The 20,171-nt window shown below is 48.8% G+C and overlaps 1 protein-coding gene across 4 annotated transcripts in view; it reads left to right on the top strand.

Annotated features, from left to right (window-relative positions):
* The window catches only part of LOC146829863 (uncharacterized), a 259,836-nt gene extending 255,555 nt beyond the window's left edge, over positions 1 to 4,281 (top strand). For all 4 annotated transcript variants that reach the window (XM_085608530.1, XM_085608529.1, XM_085608528.1 and 1 more), the window contains one exon: positions 1,003 to 4,281. In XM_085608530.1, coding sequence (XP_085464656.1) covers positions 1,003 to 1,784 — 782 coding nt within the window. In that variant the 3' untranslated portion in view covers positions 1,785 to 4,281. The remainder of the gene's footprint in view (positions 1 to 1,002) is intronic.
* The last annotated feature ends 15,890 nt before the right edge of the window (positions 4,282 to 20,171 follow it).

Raw genomic sequence — 20,171 nt, 5'->3', positions numbered from 1 at the left:
CAAGTTAAAAAGCCGTTTCCAACCCTACTAGGAAAAGAGTAACTTTTCAGTGTTTGAGGTCACATTTGAGGTCACAAACTATTGATACATTTCACTATGAATTGCAGTTACATGGGCACACTCCCTCCAAATTATGATTCAGTATGAGTTGCAGGACCCAATATCAATTTGGAAATACTTTTTTGACTCATAAAATGGGTTTTGCACATTACAAAACACCTTATTTGAAAATCGCATGGTTTTCAACAGGAAAAACATTGGCCCTTAATTTGTGAACTTGCATGAAATTGTAACTATCAATGAAATATATTCCCCATTGCGTCTGCACTTTTATTATTAGACTCAACACATCCTCAGAAAGCTTCCAATGTCTCGATTTCTCCCCAGTAATGAACAGTCAGTCTTCGGGATTGGGCGACAGTGTTCGGACTGTATTATATCCACTTCTGACAGAGTCACGTGCCTTAAGAGAGACCTCAGATTTTGGTTAATTCACACCTTTTGACCATTAGTCCTCAAAGATAATACTAGCTCGTTTCAACAATCCTCTTTCCTCTACCTCAAATGTACTCTATTTTGTGGCCAAATCTACATTATTAGCTGGTGAGTTAAGGGTCGGCACCTGCTGAGATGTCTGTATGCCCTGCATGCCGGATCTTTTAAGGCTTGCAGAAACAACTTACTCTTTTATCTTTTTAAGGTTTAAAAATTGAGTTCTTTTTAATAGAGGTAAAGGTAACCTTAGTTCCTTAAAGCATGCTGGAAGGTTGACAGTGTGGTAACAATTTATTAATAATAGCATTGTTACAATCCTTATCGTTAGCTGGGTTATTAGTCTCTGGAGTCATGCAACACATGATAAGCTACCAATAAATGTCCTTGATGTGCAACAACATCATGTGCCACTTCCAATGAATTATTTTTTCCTGATGATGAGCATTTCTTATTTGTCTGGCTGGAATTAAATGCAGTGATTAACTGTGTATTGCTTTCATCCCACAGATGCTGGACTAATGAACAATTACCAGGAGCAAATCCGTGAACACTGGGCTGGAATTTTAGAGCCGCAGGAGGCATTATTTTTGAAAACCAAAGGAAAACCTCTACTGGGTGCAGAGAAGGAAGTGGCATTCAGAAGGTGGAGCAGATGCCACTGGAGGCAGAGAGGTCAAGCACAACACAAAATGGGGCCATCCATGGAATATGAAAATGGTGTCAGCAATTCACCAGGCTCCAGCAATCAAAATATGAGCCCCACGGAGGGTAAAGAGTTTCCATGTACCGATTGTGGGAAGAACTTCAGCCATGCAAAATACCTTCACTCGCACCAACACATACACAGAGGAGACAAACCATATCGATGCGATGAATGTGGCAAGAGCTTCAGAGAATCACGCAAACTGATCACCCATCAGAGGGTGCACACAGGAGAGAGACCCTTTAAATGTGGTGATTGTGGGAAGGGTTTTAGCCAGGTTGCACATCTCAGCAGTCACAAGCGAATGCACACAGGAGAGAAACCGTACACTTGCAACGAATGTGGAAACCATTTTGGACACTTATCGACTCTGATCTCCCATGTCCTGATACACACAGGAGAAAAACCCTACAAATGTAGTGTTTGTGAGAAGGGTTTTCGAAGATTAACAGATAAGCGTAGACACGAGAGGACGCACACGGGAGAGAAACCATATAAATGTAGTGAATGTGGCAAGAGTTTCAATCAGTCAGGGAGCTTATACACACACCATCGAATACACAGTATTGAACGAATTACAATATGAGCAAAATAGGCACATTCATGCTTCTGTTGTCGAACTCTGACAAGCTGACACAGGATCCTAGCTATCTAGTAAAATATTCCTAAAATAACCGTTCTATATGAAACTGAATCTTCAAAAACTAAGAATACGTAATTAAAAATAAGAAAAAAACATACTGTAAAGTAAGGTATTAGTGAGAAGAATGCATCCACCTCTTAGGTCTAGCCGTATCATCCAGATTTTATGACCTAGCTGCTAAGACTATGATAGCCAAACCCTGAGTGACTGAAAAACCATACAAAGAAAGCACAAATACATATATTTACAAACCTTTAGGAACCTTGTCAAATATTGTTCTAAGTTGAAACACCGTAGAGACTATGAGTAGGTAAGGACATTCATGTGCTTTGATCACAGAGAACACCAAACCACTGACTGTTTTAGTTTGTACAAAAACTTTTTTTTTTAAATGTTTACACTTAAAAAACAACTTACGGTATACGGAAAACAACTACTGGGAAAACTTGTATTGCAACACGTGCCCACATCATTTACAGGAAAACAAACAGTGCTGTGTCATTTTCTAGGAGACAGACGGACTAGAACATGAGTAGATTGTTGTATGTGATTCAGGGCAAATTAAGAATGTGTGCCGGGACCACATATTCATCTCCCCAAAAACCTTAGCACTATTTCAGCTCTAGGCAGGTGGACACATGTTATTGTGTTATCTGTAATATGTTGACCTGCATTTTGAGTCATAGTATAGACACAAAACAATACCTAAACGGAGATAAGACCTATCTGTTTATTAAATCGGAGAAGTTTAATATTAGTTGCCAAATTTTAGTCATATTTAGAAAACATCTAGTTTCATAGAACAAATACCAAACCGATGTGTTCACCCGTGGGACTCTTATAATGGAGATGAAGAAGCGGTATGAGGCTACCGAATGCATCGAAAAAATTAAACATATGAGCGGTAAGTGGAATCCAGCAGTGAAAAGCTACAGTAATCTCAAGAAAGTATTTCCTGCTTGCACATGCAGACTTGTCAGTATTACAAACCATTCTGGGTGACAGTAGTGTGACAGAAGATATTTCAAATGTTTAAGGTGAAGTAAAGGTATAGGGAGGATTGAAGGATTCAAATGTAATAACTTAATCTTGATTCAAAAAGAGTTGCATCTTGTTACAACCTAGGAAACAATACGTTTGCCCCACAGAATTATTTAGGGTGCTAGGAAAAATGTACCCAGACAGACTGACAACTTGGAAAAAATGATAAAAATTCTCAGAACATAATATCTTAGAAATAGCAATTATTTAAGAACTACAGAACCAAAAAATAAAGCAATAGCATGGTACTAAGCGTGACTTCTATGAACATTGCCATCAAATGGAGAACTTTAGGGTTGAATTAAATTATTTTTTTATGTGTGCCAACATGGAGCCGTGGAAAATTTATAACAACATCTTGATGGAATGAAGGAGCGTAAAGAGCTTATCTATCGAACAGCTGTAACCACTTATGAATGCTGTCAGATGGCATGGTTTTAAAATGTAATCCTGGCAGTTGAAGAAAAAGGGCGATAAAAGGCTGAAATAGGCAGCCACAGACCACCACAGAAGAGGTATGCTGACTTTAAACTGCGTTACAAAGATTACACTGCATCCCACAGCCTTCAGCGTAAAGTTATAGAGACCTACTCAGTAGAGTGCAGAATGCCTAGGAACACTTCAAAATAAAAACATACAAACCGTCCCCTTTCTAAAAGAAAGGACAGAATTGACTTCTACGGAGGTTCCTTCTCGCTGCTCCTATATGGCGACCAAGACATGTCAACCTCTTCGGAGTCCCTGGCTTTTGTTGTAGCCTCACATGTTGGACAGGAGACTCTCACATAGGACCCACTCATCCAGACTGGACTCACCATATGACTGCAGCGGGTTTTACACATGGTCAGCCTGGACACATGCAAGAACAACATGTTTAGGAAGTGGATGGTTTTTAAATGATTATTAATACTGACATCAGATAATGCTTTGAAGGACAGTGAAGAAAAAAGCCTACATGTGAATGTGAAAAATGAATAAATCACACACTACTGTTCAGTATTGATGCTTTAATCCGTGAGAGTCTTGAGCATAGGAGAAAGTTCGTTTTGTACAGGATATGATGACTTTTTTTTATAGATGAACTCAAGTCATAGAGAACACACAATGAACTTTGGAATCGCATGAATCCTTCTCCCAAAAGTTCAGAGAATGAGACATGAGCATGCACCTGTTCATCTTTGAATCTTTTTATCGACAGATAGAAGGAAAAAGCCCTCTAAGGCCCACAAACAGGTACAAGAGATGATAACATGTCTCTAAAATCTAACGGTTCGTGGTTATGGGGCGTAACTTATGCGAAAAACCGCAGGGATATTTGCCATCATTCCCCAAAATGTATACACACCATGCTGATAAGGTCCATCACTTGCAAAATAAAGAACATTAATGTATTTTGAAATTCTTTGTCAATCTTTCTGTTTGTCTCTGTAAGTACCTCTTATTATAAATGCTCATAAGTCATTGACAAGATGTCCAGCTTTGACAAAAGCTCCTAGTGCCTGGTTGCTAATTTAAGTGCTTACCATATCACTTGTAAATGAATGATTTGTTGGTCCTGTGAAGGGCTCATGAAGCTGAGATACCAACTTAAATCTGACCGAATCACCTAGAGCTGCGACACAAAACCTATCAATTCGTATTAGAGGGTCATTGATAGACAGGGCAAACTTTGGTGTATTACATTGATAACTTTGTGGAGGGTGGGATAGTAAAACTGTTTTTCAAGAAGATGAGGAATTTGGTTCCAGTCTAAGCCAAATTGCATTTTTGTCAAACATGAGCATAACATCAAAAGTTGTTCCCTTTTTGAAGTTTGTGCTTGGTTGGCCATCAGTTGAGACCTACTGCAAGTGGGGTTTGTGATGTTTTTAAGACATTTTAAGATTCTATGTCCGGAAGTGAGACAAGGATAATGCTTACTGTCTTGCCTTTATTTTACAACAGCAGCATGTTCCACAAGCAGCAATAACTACCTTTCCCATGAAACCTATGGAAAGAAAACAGATTGTCCAATTAGTGAACAGACAGTCCCATAATAGTCCTTCCTCTCTCCCCCCCCCCTTTGCCTCTTTTTAGCCATAAGCTGAGTGCCTCTTCCTCTCAGTTCTTCTCTTGCAGTTCTTTGGTAATATTGCATGCTAGATTGGGGGGTCAACTAACTAATTTGCCTTTTCTCCCTAACAGAGGGTGCGTGAAAGCGCATCTCAGCACTGCTCCTGCCCCGTTGATATTTATATGATCAGTGGGCTGTGCTCGAGCTGTTGTGGCCACTCCCTCTAAAGGTGTCAGCGTCTAGCATATCTCGTGCTATAGAACCCGGAAGACAGCTCCTCATTGGTGCATGCTTCATTTTGAATTTGGAGTTCTGTGACCGCAGTGGGAGCCTTGGACACCCGCGTCTTCTGGAGCGTGACACCCCTCATTGGGGTTTGTCCAGCCATAAAAACTTATTAACATAATAGTGAGCATTAAAGACACCCACGGTTGAGTCTGTATTGGTGCAGATTATCCCTAGCACCTCGTTGAATTGACGCCCCACGGAGGTCCGGATTATCCTTTGGGCATTAGGCCTGTGTTTTACTACAGGCCCCGATGTTTAGCCCTAGTGTCCCATGGTAAGAGCCATTATTGAGCAATTGGCTCCTATATTAGCTGCATCCCAGCATTACATTGCTGTTCATAACCGATCCCCTTAAGAAAATCCTATCCTCAGTGCCCCAATATGCAATTTACTGAGGCAGACCACATGGAGGACGACACTGCGCCTCCCTATTTAGGTCTCGCTGAGCCAAAGGCTCGAAGAGACATTTTGTATGTGGGATTTTCAAAGTGCTACCCACAGTCTTTTGGCTGGCCTAAACCTTGAGTGCACGATCACATGCACGTGCACAGCTGCTCCCACTCCCCCCCTTCTCTATAGCTTTCTTTCACTTTAGCCGCTTTGACCCTTGCATTCCCCCCTCCCTTCTCAGCCAGCCCTTTGATGCTCTGCTCGATTACTTTCACTTTCGCCGCTTTGATGTTTGATTTTTATTGCCTTTGTTTATGTGACGGAGATCCATTGCATTTGGCAGAACATTTCTGGGGCCGTATTGCATGAAATACACCAGGTGGCGCTAACGTGTTTTACAGAGCACCATACAGCATTTTGTTCTGCGTTAAAAAAAAGACGCTTTAGGAGCGGAAAGGAGCTATCCCTTTTACTTGTATTAAAATTTATTTTTAAAGGTGTCTCAAAGGATCCTGAACATAGTTTATACTAGCATGCTCCAATACTGTCCGTATTTCACTCCTGATTGCACTGGCCTTCCAGGTCCTAAGACTCAGACTCATGATTTTACTGTTATTTCAAAACCAATCTAACATTTGTTTTGTTTTAGGTATTACCTTAGTAAAGCATACCTATGTGATCTTACTCTCCTTGGTCAGTGTTTTATTATGGATGACAAGATGTTTTCTCATTAGGACTCGCACCATAAGCCTATTTCATTCCAAACATCTGGAAACGCATTCGTCTCTGTAACTATAAAGTAATGGCTTTCAGTTACAGCTGGCGGAAATTATGCTACACACCTATTTATTGCCTTCACCAAACGATTCTGCTTTCACTGGTGTGACCATAACTTGCCAAAATATTTTACTGATGCTTTCGGCAGTGTCTCCACTTCTGTCTGATCACTCCTCAAATGACACCTTCCTTAATCCCACCCACAAGCAAGGTAAGCCACTCAATTTTATGCTAATTTCAAACACTTTATCCAAATCTAAACCCATCATCGCTCCATCTGACATCACACATTTCACATGCAAATCAGTTCGCCTCCTTGTAGATCGCTCTCTCATGTACCCATCTGCTGTAGAAAACAGGACCCCACTGCTCTCACTGCTTTCCACGTGATCTTCATAAAGACCTCACTTCAGTCTTGCACTACAGCTCATACAACTGCTTCATTATCCACCTTGTACCAAAGATAGGCCTCAGCCATGAATTACACTTGAAATAAGAGCGCATAACAGTAAATGAGGGCAGCAGTACATAAATGGCGAAAGCACATATTCACTGCTAACTTCTTGGTTAATAAGCAAGCCCTTCATACACTGCATAATGATCTAGGAGGTGTCAAATCTATCTATTTCCAGGACCTCATTACCTCACCATCCACAAGCGCTTTGTGCAAACCTTCAGCTCTTTACTCTCTCCATCATCTTCAATTATCAGTATTGTTAGAGACGGGGATCTCTGATTGGCGCAAGGATGTCCTTGTGTCGAGCAGTGACCCTCTCCTCCACGTCAGGGCAAAGGATAACCCCTTGGGAATGACCCTTGCTCACCCTCTAGGTGCGTGGCGTGAGCAGCCAAGGCGATTCTCCAGACGTTGTTGGTTAAGCAATCATAATCACACACACAGTAAATACATTAATCCCCCCAGAAACGGACACCAGGCTTAGGTATGTGAAAATACGGTTCTTTATATAACAATAGTTATCTTAATATGCAGATTTATCACAAGACCAGTAACGTTGTTTCTATGCCACCAGATTATCAAGCAGGTAAACGGTTCTTTAAGCGGATGCTTCTTTAGTCTCTTTTCAATGTCACTTGGGAGATTCCAGTCTTTGACTTACGTTCAGGCCTACCGCGGCTCACACATCGGTCGTGGGCGCGCTCGCGCCGTGCACAGCTCCTCCCGGTGGCTCCCGGGCAGCGGCGGTGAGACGGGCGTGCGGTGAGGATTAACGGGGAAGTAAGGCGGTGCGGGCCCCGAGCCCGATACTGGAATTCCTGTAGCACTGTTGCGAGGAGAGAGTTGCCCAGATCGGAACGACTCTTGGCTTCGGGGTAGTGTCTTTGGATCCTCAATCAGCGGGTGTGTGCAGCAGGCAGGCGCGGCCAGCGACCCTTAGCACGGCGGTGCAGGGGGGTCTCCACAGCGGGGGCGGCGCGGCCTGAGATGTCCGGGGATAGCGAAGCGGGGTCACAGGGCACGGTCAGTGCAGCTGGGTGACCCGGCGTAGATCACAGTCGTCGGACGGATTCCGGCGGGAGGGGTGACAGCGCGTTCAACGCACTCCAGTGGCAGGCGATGACAGGGGTGCAGGCATCCTAGCCCGGGGACAGAGAGCGGCTCCGGACGGAGCGGGGCTCTCACGGGGTAGAGGCAGGCAAGCTCCTGAGTGTCACGGCCCTAGGAGGGGGCGATGAGGGGCGCAGTCTCTTTCCAGCGGGATGCACACACGGCTCGAATTGGAGGACGAGCAAAAGCACAGAGAACCCACTAGTCCTGGGGTTCAGTTCAGGGGGCAAGCTCAGATCAAGCCCTTGGAGAATGTTCAAGCACAAAGTAGCAAAGTCTTTTCAGCAAGTCTTTTTCCTCTCCTTTCTCAGCAAGGCAAGCAGCAGGCCAGTCCTTCCAGCGTCTTCTTCTCCTTCTAGTCGGGCAGAGGTCCTTTGTGGTAAACAGGATTCTGATTTGCAAGGAGCAGGGCTCCTACTTTTATACCACATTTCTTTCGTTCTTTCAGGCCAGGGGGGCCTTCGCATAGTCGTTCTCAGACCTGAGCACTTTGTTGGGGGTACTCTGACTTCTGCTTTCAGTGTGAGGGGCAGGCACATCAGCTGCTCCACAGGAGGTGGAGCCGGCATTGAGGGGACAAGTACTTTCAGGATCACCTTGTGGACAGCGCTTCGCCCATCCGGGGCCAGGTGCAGGCTGAGTCATCAGTCGCTCCCCAGGGGACGGAGCCAGCTTTGTGGTGGTGGAGCACTGCCCTATTCAGAGTCCAAGGGGCACCCCACCTCCCACCAAGGTGCTCTCCTGCCATTCGCTACCCGTCATCCCCCCAGCCCTGTCACTCACATAGCCCAGACAGTCAGATACACGCACAGCAGAGGCGGGCTGAGATGGTTAAGCGAGTAAATACGGACTTTCTAAAAGTCGTATTTACAAACCCAGGATAGTAAAATAAACTTGACTACAAGAAGTATTTTATCATTCCGAGTTCAGGCATACTAAACATATCTCTCTACCATGTTCCCTGAGCCTGCTGGGATTATAGGATGTAATAATTCCAGCAGCTCATCTGGCCTAAGGGGAACAGGTAGCCTTGCAATAGTGAACCACGAAGATGGCGGTGATTCACTATTAGGACAGGCCTCACAACCAGGGCCTGTCCTACCTTACACCTACAACGCACCCTGCCCGCGGGCCTACCATAGGGGTGACTAACATGAGGCTAAGGAAAGGTTCTGGGGGCTGGCAAGTGTGTGCACTTGCCCAGCCAGCGTGACAGTACGGGACTGCACGCGGGGTCGGCAGTGGCAGACCCAGGACACATTTTACATGGCCGCTGGTGTGGGTGGCGCAACCAGCGCTGCAGCCCACTAGCGGCATTGGCATTCACAAGCCCTGGCACTCCGGGTGCACTTTACTGGGGACTGACAGTGAATCCAATAAACCAATCATGTATACCAATGATGAACACTTTATCTTAGGGAGCACTTGCGCTGCGGCACGGATTAGCCGTGGCGCAGCGCCCTGAGCGGACAACACCAGAAAAACAATCGAGGCACACCATCAAAAAGTGGAAGGGAAACTCACGCCAAGGTGCCAGGTCTAACACGTGTCCCCTCCAGCTGAAAGGTGGGGAGAACTACCCTTGCCCAGGGGGTTCCTCGTCACTAAGGCGGAAATACCTGGACAGACCGTCAGCGTTGGCGTGATCTGTGCCAGGACGGTGTTCCACCGTAAAGTCCATACCCTGTAGGGAGATGGACCACCTCAACAGTTTCGGGTTCTCACCCCTCATTTGCATCAACCATCTGAGGGGCCTGTGGTCTGTCTGAACTCGGAAGTGAGACCCAAACAAGTAGGGTCTTAGCTTCTTCAGCGCCCAGACCACAGCAAATGCTTCTCGCTCAATTGCACTCCACCTACTTTCCCGTGGAAGTAACCTCCTACTGATGAAGGCTACGGGTTGGTCCCAGCCCTCCTCAGTCATCTGTGAGAGAACAGCCCCTACACCATGCTCTGAAGCGTCTGTCTGGACTAGGAATTCCTTTGAGAAATCAGGGGCCAAGAGCACGGGCGCCGTGCACATGGCAGTCTTCAGGGTGTCAAAAGCTTTCTGACAGGTGTCAGTCCAGATTACTTTCCGGGGCTGCTTCTTAGAAGTCAGCTCTGTCAAGGGGGCAACGATCGTTCCATAGCCCTTGACAAACCTCCTGTAGTACCCAGTGAGCCCCAGGAAGGCCCTCACTGCGGTCTGTGTCTTGGGGGCTCCCAAGCCAGGATGGTCTCAATCTTGGGTTGCAAGGGTGCCACCTTGCCACTCCCCACTTGGTGTCCTAAGTACACCACGGAACCCTGCCCGATCTAGCACTTGCTCGCCTTGATCGTGAGGCCTGCTCGGCGCAGCGCCATCAACATTTCCCAGAGGTGGCGCAGCTGGTCGGGCCAGGTGGCACTGAACACTGCGATGTCATCCAGGTAGGCGGCACTGAACGCGTCCAGTCCAACCAACACCTGGTTGACCAACCTCTGAAAGGTGGCAGGGGCATTCTTCATCCCAAATGGCATTACGCGGAACTGGAAGTGCCCATCTGGTGTAGAGAATGCTGACCTCTCTTTGGCCCCATCGGTCAAGGCGATCTGCCAGTACCCAGACGTTAAATCAAACGTGCTGAGGAACCGGGCAGCCCCTAGCCGATCAATGAGCTCATCAGCTCTGGGGATGGGGTGCGCGTCAGTCTTAGTTACTGAATTGAGTCCTCTGTTGTCCACACAGAACCGGAGTTCAGGTGTGGCTCCCAGCGCAGCAGCTTTGGGGACCAAGACCACGGGGCTGGACCAAGGACTGCTGGAGGATTCAATCACCCCTAAAGCCAGCATCTTGGAGACCTCCTCCTTGATGCAAGCTCTGACCCTGTCAGTTACTCTGTAAGCCTTGTGCTTCACAGGTAAGCTGTCTCCTGTGTCCACCTCATGGACGCACCAATCGGTGACACCAGGAACCAGGGAGAACAGGTCAGGGAACTGCCCCAGCAACTGGCGGCAATCTTCCTGTTGTTCGGGCGTCAGGGAGGGTGAGAGGTTAACTCCATCCACTGACCCATCTTTCTCAGAGGCCACTTAGAGGTCAGGAAGAGGCTCGGTCTCCTCTTCCACTCCGTCATCAGTGGCCAGCAACATGCCCACTTCGGTCCTCTCTAAGTGGGGCTTAAGGCGGTTAACATGTAGGACCCTCAAAGGGTTCCTGGGAGACTGCATGTTCACCAGGTAGGTGATTGGACTTTTGCGCTCCACAACCTCAAATGGACCTGTCCACTTATCCTGAAGTGCACACGGTTCCACTGGGGCCAAGACCCACACCTTTTGTCCAGGTTGAAGCTCTACCAGAGTGGCATTCTGGTCGTACCACCGCTTCATCTCTTCCTGGCTGGCTTCCAGATTTGCCTCAGCAAGTTGCCTGAAACGCCTAGTCTGGTTTCGGAAGGCCAGCATGTAACTATATACATTCTGGGGAGGTTTCCTGGGAGATTGCTCCCAGCCTTCCTTTACTAAACTCAGAGGTCCTCTTACCGGGTGACCATACAGAAGCTCAAAGGGGCTGAACCCTAAAGACTTCTGTGGCACCTCTCGGTAAGCGAAGAGGAGGCATGGCAAGAGGACGTCCCACTTACGCCTTATTGGACCGTCTAGGCCCATGATCATGCCTTTGAGGGTTCGGTTGAATCTCTCAACCAACCCATTTCCTTGGGGGTGGTAAGGAGTGGTGAACTTGTAGGTTACCCCACACTCCTTCCACAGGGATTTCATATATGTGGATATGAAATTGGTCCCCCTGTCGCTCACCACCTCTAGAGGGAACCCCACTCGGGAAAAGATTCCCATCAGTGCCCGTCCCACCACGGGGGCCGTCACTGTCCTCAGAGGGATGGCTTCAGGGTACCGGGTGGCATGGTCCACCAAGACCAGGATGAACCTGTTGCCCAGGGCTGTCTTGGGGTCCAGAGGCCCAACAATATCAATACCCACTCGTTGGAATGGCATACCGACCACAGGGAAAGGTTGCAGAGGAGCCTTGTGCTTCCCTCCGCTCTTACCACTTGCCTGGCAAGTCTGACAGGTTCTGCAGTAGGAATCTGAATTCTTATGCATTTGGGGCCAGTAAAAGTGGGTGACAAGCCTGTCATAGGTCTTGTCCATCCCCAAATGTCCTGCTAAAGGCACATCGTGGGCCAGTCCCAGTAGGAAGGTTCTGAACTTCTGGGGTACCACCAGCACACGGGCTGACCCAGGTTCAGCAGCCTTAGGCTCTGAATACAGGAGGTCACTCTCCCAGTACACGTAGTGTGTCTTGGCCTGAACACCTTTGGCCTGGTCTGCAGCCTGTTGCCGCATACCCACGAGAGAAGGGCATTCCCTCTGCTCCTTGCAGAATTCCTCCCTGGAAGGGCCTCCTTCTTGCTGCCAATGGGTCAGCTCAGGCAGGTCTCCCAGTTCGGCAATCTGTTCCCCGGTAGGCTCCAGAGCATCCCCCTCAGGGTCCACTTCCTCCTGGGCCGTGGGAACTTTGGGGGCCGGTTTCCCGCGCCTCCTGCGCCTTCTCCCTAAGACCGGTTCCTGGACCTCTCCCTCAGGCTCCAGGACCCTTTCGACACCCCTACTGGCTGCCATTGACCGGGTGGTCACGCACGCCCAGTCGGGTAGACCCACCATCCTCAGATGCGTGGTCTTCTCCACCTTTTCCCAAGGGGAGCTCTCCAGGTCGTTCCCTAGCAGACAATCTACAGGCATGTCAGTTCTCACAGCGACTTGTAGAGTACCAGAGACCCCCCACCACTCAAAGGGAACTTGAGCCATTGGACAACGACTCTCGATGTTGTCAGCATTGACAACCCTACAGTAGGCATGGGGTACAACCTGCTCTTGAGACACCAGGTGTTGCCTCACCGAGGTCACGCTGGCTCCTGTATCTCTAAGAGCCTCAACCTTCTTTCCATTGATGGTCACTACTTGCCCATATTTCTTAGTGTTAGAGGGTAAGTAGGTTTCAGGGACCATCTCACTGTCTCCTAGCGAGACTAGGGTCATATGCGCGGGACCCCCACCCCTCTGGACTGCTACCTCCTCCCCAAAATTAACACTAGCTACTTGCCGGGGTGGAGCACCAGTGGGTGCTGTCTTACCAAACAGGCGACATTTAGGATCAGAGGCAATGTGACCCGGTTCACCACATTTATAACAATTGAAGGGCCCCTTTGGAACAGGCCTACCTGTCGGGGCCCCGTTCTGCTGCGGGGGTGGGGGAGGCTGAGAACCCTTCTGCTGGTTCCCTTGGGGATTACTTTGGGGGCCTTTTTGGAACCCCTTTTGTTTACCCTTGTCCCCCCCACTCTTCTGCTGGGGACCCTGCCCACCTTTGGCGGAGTCTCCCACTTGACCCTTGTGGACCCTGGTGCTGAGCCAGCGGTCCGCCTCCTCAGCGAGCTTCCTCGGGTTGGACAGCTTGCTATCAATCAGGTGCTAGCGTAACTCAGGAAAACATTGACTGGACAAGTGCTCCCATGCAATTAAATCAAGCAGCCCTTGATAATCATTCACTTTGCTACCCTTCACCCAACCATCCAGTGCTCTGCAGAAAAAAGTTACATACTCCACATACGTACTCTCAGGGATCTTCTTAGTCTCCCTGAACCTCTGTCTATATAGCTCAGGAGTTAACCCATACCTGGTCATTAAAGCTTCCTTCATATGGGGGTATGAGGTCTGGATCTCTAGGGGCAAATCTAACAGTGTGTCACGCCCTTCAGCAAGGAACCTTCCCCACAACCCCGCTCCCCAGTCTTTCTCAGGGACCCGGTGTGAAGACATGGCTACCTCGTAGGCCCTAAACCACTGCCCTATGTCATCCTTCCTTAAATACTCCTTAACTACATCTTTGGGGATGTACACCTTGGACTCTACCTGCACCGGTGGAGTGCTGCCACCAGAAGGAGCGGTTTCCAAACTTTTCGCCTTCAGCTCCAACTCCTTCACTTTCAGATCATGATCCATTTGGCGTTGTTGTGCCTCCAAGGCCAACTTCTGCTTCTCCATTTCCATTTGTCCTGCCAACTTTGCCATCTCCATTGCATGCGCCCTGTCTGCTGCCCTGTCCGCCAGCTCTTCTGGGGACAGGCCTCTGGATTGAGGCTCCAGTCTCTCCGGAGGCGTGGGTTCGAATCCCACCGCTGCCACCAATGTTAGAGACGGGGATCTCTGATTGGCGCAAGGATGTCCTTGTGTCAAGCAGTGACCCTCTCCTCCACGTCAGGGCAAAGGATAACCCCTTGGGAATGACCCTTGCTCACCCTCGAGGTGCGTGGCGTGAGCAGCCAAGGCGATTCTCCAGGCGTTGTTGGTTAAGCAATCATAATCACACACACAGTAAATACATTAATCCCCCCAGAAACGGACACCAGGCTTAGGTATGTGAAAATACGGTTCTTTATATAACAATAGTTATCTTAATATGCAGATTTATCACAAGACCAGTAACGTTGTTTCTATGCCACCAGATTATCAAGCAGGTAAACGGTTCTATAAGCGGATGCTTCTTTAGTCTCTTTTCAATGTCACTTGGGAGATTCCAGTCTTTGACTTACGTTCAGGCCTACCGCGGCTCACACATCGGTCGTGGGCGCGCTCGCGCCGTGCACAGCTCCTCTCGGTGGCTCCCGGGCAGCGGCGGTGAGACGGGCGTGCGGTGAGGATTAACGGGGAAGTAAGGCGGTGCGGGCCCCGAGCCCGATACTGGAATTCCTGTAGCACTGTTCCGAGGAGAGAGTTGCCCAGATCGGAGCGACTCTCGGCTTCGGGGTAGTGTCTTTGGATCCTCAATCAGCGGGTGTGTGCAGCAGGCAGGCGCGGCCAGCGACCCTTAGCACGGCGGTGCAGGGGGGTCTCCACAGCGGGGGCGGCGCGGCCTGAGATGTCCGGGGATAGCGAAGCGGGGTCACAGGGCACGGTCAGTGCAGCTGGGTGACCCGGCGTAGATCACAGTCGTCGGACGGATTCCGGCGGGAGGGGTGACAGCGCGTTCAACGCACTCCAGTGGCAGGCGATGACAGGGGTGCAGGCAACCTAGCCCGGGGACAGAGCGGCTCCGGACGGAGCAGGGCTCTCACGGGGTAGAGGCAGGCAAGCTCCTGAGTGTCACGGCCCTAGGAGGGGGCGATGAGGGGCGCAGTCTCTTTCCAGCGGGATGCACACACGGCTCGAATTGGAGGACGAGCAAAAGCACAGAGAACCCACTAGTCCTGGGGTTCAGTTCAGGGGGCAAGCTCAGATCAAGCCCTTGGAGAATGTTCAAGCACAAAGTAGCAAAGTCTTTTCAGCAAGTCTTTTTCCTCTCCTTTCTCAGCAAGGCAAGCAGCAGGCCAGTCCTTCCAGCGTCTTCTTCTCCTTCTAGTCGGGCAGAGGTCCTTTGTGGTAAACAGGATTCTGATTTGCAAGGAGCAGGGCTCCTACTTTTATACCACATTTCTTTTGTTCTTTCAGGCCAGGGGGGCCTTCGCATAGTCGTTCTCAGTCCTGAGCACTTTGTTGGGGGTACTCTGACTTCTGCTTTCAGTGTGAGGGGCAGGCACATCAGCCGCTCCACAGGAGGTGGAGCCTGCATTCAGGGGACAAGTACTTTCAGGATCACCTTGTGGACAGCGCTTCGCCCGTCCGGGGCCAGGTGCAGGCTGAGTCATCAGTCGCTCCCCAGGGGGCAGAGCCAGCTTTGTGGTGATGGAGCACTGCCCTATTCAGAGTCCAAGGGGCACCCCCACCTCCCACCAAGGTGCTCTCCTGCCATTCGCTACCCGTCATCCCCCCAGCCCTGTCACTCACATAGCCCAGACAGTCAGATACACGCACAGCAGAGGCGGGCTGAGATGGTTAAGCGAGTAAATACGGACTTTCTAAAAGTCGTATTTACAAACCCAGGATAGTAAAATAAACTTGACTACAAGAAGTATTTTATCATTCCGAGTTCAGGCATACTAAACATATCTCTCTACCATGTTCCCTGAGCCTGCTGGGATTATAGGATGTAATAATTCCAGCAGCTCATCTGGCCTAAGGGGAACAGGTAGCCTTGCAATAGTGAACCACGAAGATGGCGGTGATTCGCTATTAGGACAGGCCTCACAACCAGGGCCTGTCCTACCTTACACCTACAACGCACCCTGCCCGCGGGCCTACCATAGGGGTGACTAACATGAGGCTAAGGAAAGGTTCTGGGGGCTGGCAAGTGTGTGCACTTGCCCAGCCAGCGTGACAGTACGGGACTGCACGCGGGGTCGGCAGTGGCAGACCCAGGACACATTTTACATGGCCGCTGGTGTGGGTGGCGCAACCAGCGCTGCAGCCCACTAGCGGCATTGGCATTCACAAGCCCTGGCACTCCGGGTGCACTTTACTGGGGACTGACAGTGAATCCAATAAACCAATCATGTATACCAATGATGAACACTTTATCTTAGGGAGCACTTGCGCTGCGGCACGGATTAGCCGTGGCGCAGCGCCCTGAGCGGACAACACCAGAAAAACAATCGAGGCACACCATCAAAAAGTGGAAGGGAAACTCACGCCAAGGTGCCAGGTCTAACAAGTATTCTATTGTTCATCCTTACCTGCTCATGACTTCACCCTGCTACATCCGCTCCAAGATTAACACTATAATTAGTCCACAGTGCTCAAGTCCTCACTCGCCTCAACCCTGCGCAGTTACATTATTACGATTTAACACAACATCCTCCTAACAAACGTTTCCTCTTATGAAAGTAGCTAATCCACCCTGTGTCCCCCCCTGTAACCATTTCGTCCTCCCTTCATCAAATCTTTGCCTCTTTCATCCAACAGTTTCCCCTGCGTTTCCCTTCGCACTGACTGCCTGTCCTGTAACCGACTACTCAACCCTCTCCTGTGTTCGGGACCCTTCATTCCACTATCCTATCCTCTCCTCTCTTCTTGTCTATGCTCATACTATTAGATCGTTCTGCCTCTCCTTTGATATTGCTGGTCACCCCACACTTGTCTCAATGAGTGCACGGGGCATTAGCTGGGTACCAGCCCTTATGCTCCTCAATAAGCAGCAGCAATCGTTGTAGTTTCACCAAGGTGAGTTTAGTAAAAGTTTATTTTACTACTTTCGATAACTGGTGCCTTTCGCAAACAGAAAAGGTAATGACAATGTATGGCACATTACAAGATGGCATGTTTTAATACTAGGGCTTCTGATTATATGCATAACGTTTGATCTAGCAGACATGATTGAACATATGGTGAGACCCTTAAATGAAGGCTTAGGGCTCAAATCACAAAGGGACTAATATGCAATAAAGTTACGTGTCTCTTCACTCATGGCAGAATCTCCGCACTGCACTCACTGCAGTGCGCTGGACAGAGAGGCTGCCCAGAGTGCAGAGACGCCACACTTGTACCTTTACTACACGTAAGTCCCTTTGCAAATCAGACCCTTAACCTCTACTTCTTTGTGATTTTTAAAATAAAGAGAGGGAAGCATTTATAGTAAAAATGGAAAACTCGTGTCTCTATTTACAATGCAGTTATTGGTTGTTTTTAACTTTCAAGAAAATAACACATTTGTTCTTAAACGACATCCATATCTTAAATCACACATTTTATGATTTTGACATTTGGAATTTCATGTCATACCCTTCACTTGTGCCCATTCCCGACTTCTTATACCCTTGTTATCTAGCATTGCTTTCAACACCACAGGCCATCAAATTCTGGACGGAACGGCCCTAAACGGTTTCGCCCATACCTCTATAATCACACTCAAATGCTAACAAGCATTGGCATAGCCAATAGGTCTCGCCTTTGGGACCGTTTAAGTGTTTAGTTATCCAGCACAATATCCTTGGTGCAGTAACATTAACTGTTGCATGGCTAAACACTTATAAGGTCCCAAAGACGAGACCTATTGGCTATGCCAATGCTTGTTTTTATTTGCTGATGAGTTCTGCAATGCAGTGGATGCGTCAGTCCACCAAGCGGTCGCCTCAGCTATAGCACCTCTAGAGTGTAAACTAGTACAGTTGGCTTATTGCTACCCTGATCCTTTTCTGATGAAACCCATCGTGACGTCTGCACTTCCAAGGAGGAGAGCAGGCATAAATACATGCAGGGCGTGGATACAGATGCTTTTGCCTGCTTAAAGCTAGCATTTTTGTCACAGTCCTTAGCCCCTCAGACAATCTGGTCCCTGCTGCAGCGGACAAAGACCCAGGCGGGCCGGATCCCTCACCATCTACCCCAGATACCCCTGACCATTTGAATGCTGACGATTCTCATGGAGATTCGGGCGGTGAATCCAGCCCATCCAGACCTTGGCATCCTCCGCCAGGCTGGGGAATGTCATCTTCTGCTTAACCAAGGAGTCTGATGCCTCAGACATGCTGGACCGGACAATTTATTGCATTTCCGTTCTGCGGAATGGTCTTCCGCCAAAAAAGTAGCAGCTAGTGTTGCTGGCAGATTGAGGAAACCTTTGAAAAAGAATGCCTGTTGGTAAAGTGACCATAACCCCGGAAATTGACCCTAGGATGGCCATGTTCTTCAGTAAATTAGTCCACGATCCAAAGAAAGGCATCAATAGCTCATGGTCATCCTGCCAAGGGCCCACTTGCGCAGATTCGCACCATGGTTGAAGAGTCCAAACAATCTGACTCCCTTATTACTCCATAAATCTTGTTGGGCTGGGCACAACGTGCAATTATTTTGCCTGGAAATGCTAACTGTACTTTATCTACAGAACTCAGAAGGTCCATACGTATAAAAGTGGATCCAAAATTAGGTGATCTTGGATCTTTACAGGCAGGCCCCATCGCACAGGGGGGATTGTTTGGAGATCCTTTTGTTAAGGAGTTAGGGAACTTTGTAGCCACCTTCACCTCCTTAGCAAAAACCCAGACCTCTATGAAGTGCATATTCGCTCCCAAGGTTTTTGCCTGGGCTGGTCGTGGTAGAGGGCTCTCCACTGGCTGCTCCCTCTCCTCAGCCCCAGCAAGAGGCCAAGGCTCTTGTCGTGGATAATGGCAAGACCCAGCGGGATTCAAAGGATTCTTCCTTTCAAGAGGTTTTCAACGACATTATGGTGTTGTCCGGGGAGGATTCCTGCGAAATTCCCACAACAATACCCCCCGTAACTGTTCTTCCTTCTTCCCAACTAAGAGTGGGGGGACAGTTCACTCATTTTGCTCACAATTGGGAAAGGATTACGTTGGATGCTTGGGTCCTACAGACAGTTTGAGGTTTTCAGATCGAGCTTTAAGACACTCCCCACCAAAGAAAACTTCCTCGCCCCTTTTTCAAAATGCGTCTAACTTTTGATCTCGCAAAAGTGTAGCATCTTCTAAAAAAGGAGCTATTTCCCAGTCTGGGCTTCATCGAAAAGGTTTCATCAGCAATATTTTCTTGGTAGACAAAAGGGATGGGGGTCACTCACCGGTCATCAGTCTCCAGGATTTCAACGAGTGGCTTATGTATCATCAATTCAAAATGAAAGGGATCTACCTCCTAAGGGATGTCTTAAGGCTATTCGATTGGATGGGGAGTCTGGTCTTAACCCCTTCGCTGCTGCGGACATTCCGCTGCAGCGCTGGGGGGGGCAGGGGGGCAGCGCGGTGGGCCTGTGCTCATGACGGAGCCGCTCCGTCATGAGCCACAGTTGAGCTGTGCTCATGACGGAACGGTTCCGTCATGACTCCGCCCATTTGCGTTGTCGCCCCGCACAGGCGGGGAAACAGCGCCGCGCAGGCGGAGCGGCCGCCAACAGGATTGTCATGACGGAACCGTTCCGTCATGAGCACACGGCAACCGTGGCTCATGACGGAACGGTTCCGCCATGAGCGGGGAAGGGGTTAAAGAATGCATATCTCACAGTCGCCATTTTCCCACCGCACCGCAGAAACCCTCAGTTCGTATGGGCGAGCCAGACATGCAAATTTGCCACTCTTGTCCCTTCGGCCTTTAGTCAGCCCCTTGGTGCTCCACCAAGGTCTTGCGTCCCTCCATTGAGAGCTTAGTGGCCCAAGTAATTTAGCTCATAGTGCACTTGGACAGCATCCTTCTTTCAGACCAATACCCAAGGAGACTTCAGGAACACTTCCAAATGGCAGTCCGACTCCTGGAGGGTCTGGGGTTCGTCATCAATGTGAAAACTCGCTACTCTCTCCAGTGCAGCAAACAACCTTTCTGAGTTCCATAATAGATCCCCACGGAGCCACGTTGA

This window comes from Triturus cristatus, chromosome 5_2 (assembly GCF_964204655.1).
Source record: "Triturus cristatus chromosome 5_2, aTriCri1.1, whole genome shotgun sequence".
NCBI classification, from domain to species: Eukaryota; Metazoa; Chordata; class Amphibia; order Caudata; family Salamandridae; genus Triturus; species Triturus cristatus.
The sequence above is the reverse complement of the archived record's forward strand: the minus strand, read 5'-3'. Positions and strand labels throughout refer to the sequence as shown.